Consider the following 11342-nt stretch of genomic DNA (forward strand, 5'->3'; position numbering starts at 1 on the left):
GGTTACGGTGCACGGGGCGCCGCCGACGCCCGATCCGCATCGGATCTTGGGCTTTCACCCGGACATAGGTCGGAGTGGAGAGATGGTGTCCTTAGCAGCGCCCCCAAGGAGGAAAGCGGTGCCAAAATACGGCGTCGCCGCTGCCGGCCAGCCAAGGCAGCCAAAGTTTCCCTCGGACACCGATCTGCTCCAGCAGAACACACCGGAGGTGGATCCGGCAAGATCCAAAACCGAACGGGACTGGGAAGGGATGCATGGAAGGGAGGGGGGCAATACCTCCAGATCTGGCACGGGAAGATCCGCGCCGCGCTCGACCACCACCTGCGGCTCGCCGTCCTCACGGCCGAACCCTCAGGCACGCCGCACGCCATGCCAGAAGGGGCCGCCGCCCCTGGATCCGAGGGCCTCCGCGAGAAGGAGCGCCGAAAACCCCGCCGCCACCTTCCCCGGCGCCCGCGCGGGCTTTCCGGTGGTCGTCTCCGGTGGCGATGTAAATGATGATTATATATTTATAATTATCTGATTAATTAGTGTAACTTGTTCCTTTTGTTGGGGATGTAAATGATGATTATGACAGGTGCAAATGATGCACATGCCAACAAGACCGGGTTTCAAGCACGCAGACGTGAATTAACAACTAACTACTTTGCGATCTCACCAACGAGAAGAGGAACTAACCAGGTGGTGCGATCTAGGTTCCCGAGACATATTGAACTTCAGAGAAAATCACTCCCAGGAGGGACGGAAAGTCATGAGAAACAAATATGTCCAACCCGTCAGCTGTAGATCTCTGCACTCCCTGCAAAAGTAAAGAGGCCGGATCTCCTCAATCCTGATCTGAAGCTGTGAAAACCAATGAGAAAATACGGTGTAGTATGTGCAATTGTGGTACCTCTGGAGCTGTCTCCAAGAAGCAGGGAAGAACACTTGCAGCGAGCGATAAGAAATGATGTCCCCAAGAAATCCAGTCCCGGGCGGCGATATATCACACGATCATCTTGGTTAAGACAAAAGGAAACTTCACTGTTTCATGTCATGGAGCTCCTCAGAATGCAGTGAGAAATGGAGCAGCCATACGTTTCGGCAGGACGGGTGTGGCGGTGATGGCGCTGGCTTCTGGCATCATGTTGCTTTTGTTTTTTCCAAAGCATTGCTTCCTTGCTTGCACCGGTAGACAATGCCATGCTGCTGATCCTCTTTGTGATATCTCTTTTCTTTTTGTTCTGTTCTTCTTTTTCTTCCTTCTCTTTCTCTCTTTAGACAGCAGAATCTGCATTTTTTCCGTTTCATTCAAGCATCAGGGGCCTGTGTTTAACTTTAATCGCCATGGATTATATGCACTTAAGTAAGAAAACGCGGTGTACCTCCTTTTTCTGCAGATCATTCTCAAACATAGATACTGCCTCTTCCTAAGTACAGCCCTTTGTGTGAACTTCAGTGCAAATTGTTACATGTTGTAAGAAACCACTAGCAAATCATACATTGGTAAACCAGTTTACCGACCAGGAGAACAGATCATAGTCTTGTTGTATTTGTTTCTGGTACAGCCGTGCATGTATATATGATTGTACAATCTCTTTTTGCCAGTAAAGCTACTGACAATTGCAACATATATCAGACAGAACAACTAGATACAACCGAAACAAAATTACAACACACAAGATGGCCTTGTGAATTACAGCTCCATTGAATTAATTTGAACAACTATGCGCCGAAGACGACTCCAGTGCCATAGCAGAGATAACTGGTCACCGGTGTATGTAGGCAAAATTTATACTGTTATGTATTTCAGCATAGATGAGCGCACATCCTCCATGAAAGCCACGGCCTCCTCCTGAAAAGTAAACACAAACACACAGGTTTAGAATAAATAGTAGCAAAAGAAGCACACGATCAAAGATCCAAAGCATTGCTAATTTATCCGGTTCTCATTCCTTATAGAGGCCAGGGGCAGCACATCACCTGGTTACTGGTCTTGGCGCTCGCTATGTTCTCGTCGAGAAGCGTTAATATGGACATGTTGAGCTCGTTCCGTTCAACCATGTCGAGCAGCTGCGCAAGAGCAATTCACAATTACAAAAACTCAGCAGGTTCATACCAGACTAGTGACGGCATTTTTGAGCTCTTGTTGTTTCAGATCTTACAGTTTTCTTCCTATCTTTGGATTGCAGGATGTTGGTGAGCCGCTCCTTGGCCGTGACCAGGTCGTTTTGCAGCTTGTCGTAGGCCTCTGCATCATCAGCAAGGGCAACAGTTACAGATACAGAGAAGTTATCTACCTAGCTTGGAACATTGAGATGGTTTAGTGAGACTTTTTACGGTACATCAGATTAATTTGGACCGTTTATTTTTTTAGTTCAATGGCCCAGATGAGCAGATACTACACTAGATTTTCGGTAGTATATTAAGTAATTAAGGGTGTTTTGGGTAGTTCAAATGTATCCATCCCGCAGACACCTTCCCCTGAAATCTCACGCGGTAATTCTCCATCCCACACTCGTTCATAATTACCAATATGTCCTTAAGTTAAAATCTGACGGTCTCATGCTGACCATTAGATTAACTTAATACTACCCGTTATGTTGAGTAGTATGATGTACCGTAAAATTTCCCATGGTTTAATAGAGCTAAGATTTTGTTCACTGACCGACTCCCTCCCCGATGACCTTCTGCATCGCCTCCAGCTCGATCAGTCTGTCTTCATTTGCCTGCGAGCGCGCACACAGAGGAAACCAAAATCAGGCTGGAATTTATCAGTTGGAACAAATTTTACCGCACACTCAAGAGCAGAGGAAGCAGGGAGCACAAGTTCAAGTTGGCAGTACAGACCGCTGTTCTGGTGACTGCGAACTTGATCTGCGCGATCTCGCGCTGGATGTGGTCGAAGAAGCCCTTGTTGAGCCTGGGCCGGAGCCTGCCGATCTCGATCTCGATCTCCCGCGCGTCCGTGTCCAGGAAGAACTCCACCAGCCCGGCGTCCGTCTCAGGTATCACCCGCGCCTGCACCCACGCCGTGTCAGGAGGTCTTAGCTCAGCCCGGCCACAGGACGTGCTCGACGGACGGAATGGCAATGGATGAATGAATTGCAGTACCTCGCGCTCCTTGCGGCGGCGCTCCTGCTCCTCCTTGACCTGGAGGTCGAAGGCGGCGCGCGCGTCGGCGTCGCTGTCGAGGCGGCGCCGGAACTCGAGGCGCGCGATGTGGCCCGGCTGCGGCGGCGCCAGGATGCCCTCCGGGTCCTGCGAGCGTCCCAAACCGAGCGCGTCAGTCAGTCACCACCGGGCAGCCAGTTGGGCCGAGAGATGGAGAGACGTGGTACTGGTACGTACCCATCCGATGCAGGAGATCTTGTTGGCGACGGCGCGGCGGGCGGTGGGCGCGCGGCGGGAGGCGGGGCGGGGCGCGAGCAGCGGGAAGCGCTGGAGGATGGCGCCGAGGGAGGCGGAGGTGGACGCCATGGCCGGAGCCGGAGCCGGAGCGGCCGCGCGCGCGAGGATGGAACGGACGGACGTTATCCCTTCGCGCTAACGCTGATTGGTACGAGTGTACCGTACGATGGATGGAGCAAGGATGCTAACGATAAGATTATAGTACTAGTACCACAACAATATGGCTTTCGGATGGCCCAACGGGCCGGCCCGTCTACTTTCCCGTTTTTGGGTTTAAAACAAATAAATAAATTCCAAACAATTTCCCTATTTGGTGAACATCCATAGAAGAACTGTCATAGAAGAACGGCACCGACATCGTTCATCAATCCACATTGAAAATGGCAAGATTTCAAACTCTCAACATTGTTCAGAACAAAATTTAATCTTCTGCGAAATTTCCAAAGCTTGAAATTTCGAAGTACTCCCTCCGGTCCTTTTTACTCCGCATATTAGATTTGTGGCAAGTCAATCACCACAAAGTTTGACCAAATTCATATTAAGAAAATATCAACATCCACAATATCAAATGTATGTACTATGAAACTGCATTTCATAACGAATCTAACAATATTGAGTTGGCATTGTGAATGTTGATACTTTCTTCTATAAGTTTGATCGAAGTAGAGATAATTTGACTTCGGATAAAACTTATATGCAGACTAAAAAGGACCGGAGGGAGTACGAACTTCTAAGGTTTAAGACTTTCCAACATTTGAACTTTTGAGATTTTTTAAACTTCTACAAATTTAGAACTTTCAGTTTTCCTTTTGCCCTTTTGAACACACAACCCACCCCACCACCATAAGCACAAAACTTAGGCAAGAGATATAGTGCATTATTAAGCTTTCCCAGAAATAATTGAGAGCTTGAACTCTTTTTTGAGGAACCAAGAGCTTTTTTTAAACCACCACATATATTAATTAACCAAGATAGTTATTATAATCACTCGTTACAAAATTCACCACACAGGGTGGAACATCATTAACAAGAATACCATCTGATCTATTTTCAAGACTATACTTAGCAATGAGATGAGCCACCACATTGGCTGATCGATTAATCTTTGAAATTTTGAACCCATTTACCATCTTGGAGATATTCATTGCTTCCTTCTTCAAATAAAAAAGTGTTGACCTGTCAAAATTATCCTTTGCAAGAGACGCAGCAACAAACGCACAGTCAGTCTCTAAAATTACAGGATTGTGTAGAGTAATACCTATATAAAGGCCAGCAATACATGCCCGGAGTTCCGCTTCCTCCGTGCTTTTACAAAGCCCAATGAAATCCCAAGAGGAAACTATCACATTCCCATAGGAATCCTTGGCTACCACTGAAGGAAATATGCCCTAGAGGCAATAATAAAGTTATTATTTATTTCCTCATATCATGATAAATGTTTATTATTCATGCTAGAATTGTATTAACCGGAAACATGATACATGTGTGAATACATAGACAAACATATAGTCACTAGTATGCCTGACTAGCTCATTAATCAAAGATGGTTATGTTTCCTAACCATAGACATGCGTTGTCATTTGATTAATGGGATCACATCATTAGAAGAATGATGTGATTGACATGACCCATTCCGTTAGCCTAGCACTTGATCGTTTAGTATATTGCTATTGCTTTCTTCATGACTTATACATGTTCCTATAACTATGAGAAATATGCAACTCCCGTTTACCGGAGGAACACTTTGGGTACTACCAAACGTCACAACGTAACTGGGTGATTATAAAGGAGTACTACAGGTGTCTCCGAAGGTACATGTTGAGTTGGCGTATTTCGAGATTAGGTTTTGTCACTCCGATTGTCGGAGAGGTATCTCTGGGCCCTCTCGGTAATGCACATCTTTATAAGCCTTGCAAGCAATGTGACCAAATGAGTTGGTTACGGAATGATGCATTACGGAACGAGTAAAGAGACTTGCCGGTAAGGAGATTGAACTAGGTATTGGATACCGATGATCGAATCTCGGGCAAGTAACATACCGACGACAAAGGGAACAACGTATGTTGTTATGCGGTTTGACCGATAAAGATCTTCGTAGAATATGTAGGAACCAATATGGGCATCCAGGTTCTGCTATTGGTTATTGACCGAGAATAGTTCTAGGTCATGTCTATATAGTTCTCGAACCCGTAGGGTCCGCACGCTTAACGTTACGATGACAGTTTTATTATGAGTTTATAAGTTTTGATGTACCGAAGTTTGTTCGGAGTCCCGGATGTGATCACGGACATGACGAGGAGTCTCGAAATGGTCGAGACATAAAGATTGATATATTGGAAGCCTATGTTTGGACATCGGAATCATTCCGGGTGAAATCGGCATTTTACCGAAGCACCAGGAGGTTACTGGAACCCCCCGGGGGGTTATTGGGCCTACATGGGCCTCGGGAGAGAAGAGGGAAGGAGGCAGGAGGGGGCCGCGCGCCCCTCCCCTTCCTAGTCTGAATAGGACAAGGGAAGGGGGCGGCGCCTCCCCTTTCCTTCCCCTCTTCCTCCTCTTTCCCCCTTCTCCTATTCCAACTAGGAAAGAAGGGAGTCCTACTCCCGGTGGGAGTAGGACTCCCCCCTTGGCGCGCCCTCCTTGGCCGGCCGCCTCCTCCCCCCTGGCTCCTTTATATACAAGGGCGGGGGGGGGGGGGGCACCCCATAGACACAAGTTGATCTACGGATCGTTCCTTAGCCGTGTGCGGTGCACCCCTCCACCATATTCCACCTCGGTCATATCGTCGCGGAGCTTAGGCGAAGCCCTGCGCCGGTAGAACATCATCATCGTCACCACGCTGTCGTGCTGACGGAACTCATCCCCGAAGCTTTGCTGGATCGGAGCCCGGGGATCGTCATCGAGCTAAACGTGTGCTGAACTCGGAAGTTATCGGCAACTGGCAGGAGCCATATGGTTGTCACTTTATTGTATGAAATGCAAATGCCCTGTAATTGCTTTACTTTATCTCTAAGCGGTAGCGATAGTCATAGAAGCAATAGATGGCGTAACGACAACGATGCTACGATGGAGATCAAGGTGTCGCGCCGGTGACGATGGTGATCACGACGGTGCTTCGAAGATGGAGATCACAAGCACAAGATGATGATGGCCATATCATATCACTTATATTGATTGCATGTGATGTTTATCCTTTATGCATCTTATCTTGCTTTGATTGACGGTAGCATTTTAAGATGATCTCTCACTAATAATCAAGAAGTGTTCTCCCTGAGTATGCACCGTTGCGAAAGTTCTTCGTGCTGAGACACCACGTGATGATCGGGTGTGATAGGCTCTACGTTCAAATACAACGGGTGCAAAACAGTTGCACACGCGGAATACTCAGGTCATACTTGACGAGCCTAGCATATACAGATATGGCCTCGGAACACGGAGAACGAAAGGTCGAGCGTGAATCATATAGTAGATATGATCAACATATTGATGTTCACCATTGAAACTACTCCATCTCACGTGATGATCGGACATGGTTTAGTTGATTTGGATCAAGTGATCACTTAGATGACTAGAGAGATGTCTGTCTAAGTGGGAGTTCTTTAGTAATATGATTAATTGAACTTAAATTTATCATGAACTTAGTACCTGATAGTATTTTGCTTTTCTATGTTTGTTTATAGATAGATGGCTCGTGATGTTGTTCCGTTGAATTTTAATGCGTTCCTTGAGAAAGCAAAGTTGAAAGATGATGGTAGCAATTACACGGACTGGGTCCGTAACCTGAGGATTATCCTCATTGCTGCACAGAAAAGTTACGTCCTGGAAGCACCGCTGGGTGCCAGGCCTGCTGCTGATGCAACTGACGACGTTAAGAACGTCTGGCAGAGCAAAGCTGACGACTACTCGATAGTTCAGTGTGCCATACTTTACGGCTTAGAACCGGGTCTTTAGTGATGTTTTGAACGTCATGGAGCATATGAGATGTTCCAGGAGTTGAAGTTAATATCTCAAGCAAATGCCCGGATTGAGAGATATGAAGTCTCCAATAAGTTCTATAGCTGCAAGATGGAAGATAATAGTTCTGTCAGTGAACATATACTCAAAATGTTTGGGTATAATAATCACTTGATTCAACTGGGAGTTAATCTTCCTGATGATAGTGTCATTGACAGAATTCTTCAATCACTGCCACCAAGCTACAAGAGCTTCGTGATGAACTATAATATGCAAGGGATGAACAAGACTATTCCCGAGATCTTCGCAATGCTAAAAGCCGCGGAGGTAGAAATCAAGAAGGAGCGTCAAGTGTTGATGGTTAACAAGACCACCAGTTTCAAGAAAAAGGGCAAAGGGAAGAAGGGGAACTTCAAAAAGAACAGCAAGCAAGTTGCTGCTCAAGAGAAGAAATCCAAGTCTGGACCTAAGCCTGAAACTGAGTGCTTCTACTGCAAGCAGACTGGACACTGGAAGCGGAACTGCCCCAAGTATTTGGCGGATAAGAAGGATGGCAAAGTGAAAAGGTATATGTGATATACATGTTATTGATGTGTACCTTACTAATGCTCGCAGTAGCACCTGGGTATTTGATACTGGTTCTGTTGATAATATTTGCAACTCGAAACAGGGACTACGGATTAAGCGAAGATTGGCTAAGGATGAGGTGACAATGCGCGTGGGAAATGGTTCCAAAGTCGATGTGATCGCGGTTGGCACGCTACCTCTACATCTACCATCGGGATTAGTCTTAGACCTAAATAATTGTTATTTGGTGCCAGCGTTAAGCATGAACATTATATCTGGATCTTGTTTGATGCGAGACGGTTATTCATTTAAATCAGAGAATAATGGTTGTTCTATTTATATGAGTAATATCTTTTATGGTCATGCACCCTTGAAGAGTGCTCTATTTTTATTGAATCTCGATAGTAGTGATACACATATTCATAGTGTTGAAACCAAAAGATGCAGAGTTAATAATGATAGTGCAACTTATTTGTGGCACTGCCGTTTAGGTCATATCGGTGTAAAGCGCATGAAGAAACTCCATACTGATGGGATTTTGGAATCACTTGATTATGAATCACTTGGTACTTGCGAACCGTGCCTCATGGGCAAGATGACTAAAACGCCGTTCTCCGGAACTATGGAGCGAGCAACTGATTTATTGGAAATCATACATACTGATGTTTGTGGTCCAATGAATGTTGAGGCTCGCGGTGGATATCGTTATTTTCTCACCTTCACAGATGATTTGAGCAGATATGGGTATATCTACTAGATGAAACACAAGTTTGAAACATTTGAAAAGTTCAAAGAATTTCAGAGTGAAGTAGAAAATCATCGTAACAGGAAAATAAAATTTCTACGATCTGATCGTGGAGGAGAATATTTGAGTTACGAGTTTGGTCTACACTTGAAACAACACGGAATAGTTTCACAACTCACGCCACCCGGAACACCACAACGAAATGGTGTGTCCGAACGTCGTAATCGTACTTTACTAGATATGGTGCGATCTATGATGTCTCTTACTGATTTACCGCTATCGTTTTGGGGTTATGCTTTAGAGACAGCCGCATTCATGTTAAATAGGGCACCATCAAAATCCATTAAGACGACGCCTTATGAACTGTGGTTTGGCAAGAAACCAAAGTTGTCGTTTCTTAAAGTTTGGGGTTGCGATGCTTATGTGAAGAAACTTCAACCAGATAAGCTCGAACCCAAATCGGAGAAATGTGTCTTCATAGGATACCCAAAAGAGACTATTGGGTACACCTTCTATCACAGATCTGAGGGCAAGATTTTCGTTGCTAAAATCGGATCCTTTCTAGAGAAGGAGTTTCTCTCGAAAGAAGTGAGTGGGAGGAAAGTAGAACTTAATGAGATAACTATATCTACTCCTTTATTGGAAAGTAGTTCATCACAAGAACCGGTTCATGTGACAACTACACCAATTAGTGAGGAAGCTAATGATATTGATCATGAAACTTCAGATCAAGTTTCTACTGAACCTCGTAGGTCTACCGGAGTAAGATCCGCACCAGAGTGGTACGGTAATCCAATTCTGGAAGTCATGTTGCTTGACCATGATGAACCTACGAACTATGAGGAAGCGATGATGAGCCCAGATTCCGCAAAATGGCTAGAGGCCATGAAATCTGAGATGGGATCCATGTATAAGAACAAAGTATGGACTTTGGTTGACTTGCCCGATGATCGGCAAGCCATTGAGAATAAATGGATTTTTAAGCAGAAGACTGACACTGATGGTAATATAACTGTCTATAAAGCTCGACTTGTTGCGAAAGGTTTTCGACAAGTTCAAGGGGTTGACTACGATGAGACTTTCTCACCCGTAGCAATGCTTAAGTCTGTCCGAATCATGTTAGCTATTGCTGCATTTCATAGTTATGAAATTTGGCAAATGGATGTCAAAACTGCATTCTTGAATGGATTTCTGGAAGAAGAGTTGTATATGATGCAGCCAGAAGGTTTTGTAGATCCAAAAGGTGCTAACAAAGTGTGCAAGCTCCAGCGTTCCATTTGTGGACTGGTGCAAGCATCTCGGAGTTGGAATAAACGCTTTGATAGTGTGATCAAATCATATGGTTTTATACAGACTTTTGGAGAAGCCTGTATTTACAAGAAAGTGAGTGGGAGCTCTGTAGCATTTTTGATATTATATGTAGATGACATATTATTAATTGGAAATGATATAGAATTTCTGGATAGCATAAAGGGATACTTGAATAAAAGTTTTTCAATGAAAGACCTCGGTGAAGCTGCTTACATATTGGGCATCAAGATCTATAGAGATAGATCAAGATGCTTAATAGGACTTTCACAAAGCACATACCTTGATAAAATTTTGAAAAAGTTCAAAATGGATCAGGCAAAGAAAGGGTTCTTGCCCGTACTACAAGTTGTGAAGTTGAGTCAAACTCAATGCCCGACCACAACAGAAGATAGAGAGAAAATGAAAGATGTTCCCTATGCTTCAGCCATAGGCTCTATCATGTATGCAATGCTGTGTACCAGACCTGACGTATGCTTAGCAATAAGCTTGGCAGGAAGGTACCAAAGTAACCCAGGAATGGATCACTGGACAGCGGTCAAGAACATCCTGAAATACCTGAAAAGGACTAAGGATATGTTTCTCGTATATGGAGGTGACAAAGAGCTAGTCGTAAATGGTTACGTCGATGCAAGCTTTGACACTGATCCGGACGATTTAAATCGCAAACCGGATATGTGTTTTTATTAAACGGTGGAGCTGTAAGTTGGTGCAGTTATAAACAAAGCGTCGTGGTAGGATCTACATGTGAAGCGGAGTACATAGCTGCTTCGGAAGCAGCAAATGAAGGAGTCTGGATGAAGGAGTTCATTTCCGATCTAGGTGTCATACCTAGTGCATCGGGACCAATGAAAATCTTCTGTGACAATACTGGTGCAATTGCCTTGGCAAAGGAATCCAGAGTTCACAAGAAGACCAAGCACATCAAGAGACGCTTCAATTCCATTCGGGACCAAGTCCAAGTGGGAGACATAGAGATTTGCAAGATACATACGGATCTGAATGTTGCAGACCCATTGACTAAGCCACTCTCACGAGCAAAACATGATCAGCACCAAGACTCCATGGGTGTTAGAATCATTACTATGTAATCTAGATTATTGACTCTAGTGCAAGTGTGAGACTGGAGGAAATATGCCCTAGAGGCAATAATAAAGTTATTATTTATTTCCTCATATCATGATAAATGTTTATTATTCATGCTAGAATTGTATTAACCGGAAACATGATACATGTGTGAATACATAGACAAACATATAGTCACTAGTATGCCTCTACTTGACTAGCTCATTAATTAAAGATGGTTATGTTTCCTAACCATAGACATGTGTTGTCATTTGATTAATGGGATCACATCATTAGAAGAATGATGTGATTG

The 11342-nt window shown here is 44.6% G+C and overlaps 1 protein-coding gene across 1 annotated transcript; it reads right to left on the bottom strand.

The window, feature by feature from the left end:
* Positions 1–1459: 1459 nt before the first annotated feature.
* LOC119361876 lies at positions 1460–3565 on the bottom strand. Its single transcript, XM_037627036.1, has 7 exons — positions 3331–3565; positions 3094–3240; positions 2830–3000; positions 2648–2708; positions 2145–2230; positions 1963–2052; positions 1460–1834 (listed from the first exon to the last, which is right to left on the bottom strand). Exons 1-7 carry the CDS (start codon positions 3457–3459, stop codon positions 1772–1774), a joined length of 747 nt encoding a protein of 248 aa, XP_037482933.1. The 5' UTR covers positions 3460–3565; the 3' UTR covers positions 1460–1771.
* Between the last annotated feature and the right edge of the window lie 7777 nt (positions 3566–11342).

This window comes from Triticum dicoccoides, chromosome 2B, assembly GCF_002162155.2.
Source record: "Triticum dicoccoides isolate Atlit2015 ecotype Zavitan chromosome 2B, WEW_v2.0, whole genome shotgun sequence".
In the NCBI taxonomy this organism is placed as follows: domain Eukaryota; kingdom Viridiplantae; phylum Streptophyta; class Magnoliopsida; order Poales; family Poaceae; genus Triticum; species Triticum dicoccoides.

Bases quoted from the DNA above. Each gene is read 5' to 3' on its own strand.
- LOC119361876 (XM_037627036.1), bottom strand. From the start codon at position 3,459: ATGGCGTCCACCTCCGCCTCCCTCGGCGCCATCCTCCAGCGCTTCCCG. The intron at 3,001-3,093 runs GTACTGCAATTC...GCGTGGGTGCAG, and splicing joins GCCGCCGCAAGGAGCGCGAG to GCGCGGGTGATACCTGAGAC. The intron at 1,835-1,962 runs GTGATGTGCTGC...TTTACTTTTCAG, and splicing joins GCGCCAAGACCAGTAACCAG to GAGGAGGCCGTGGCTTTCAT.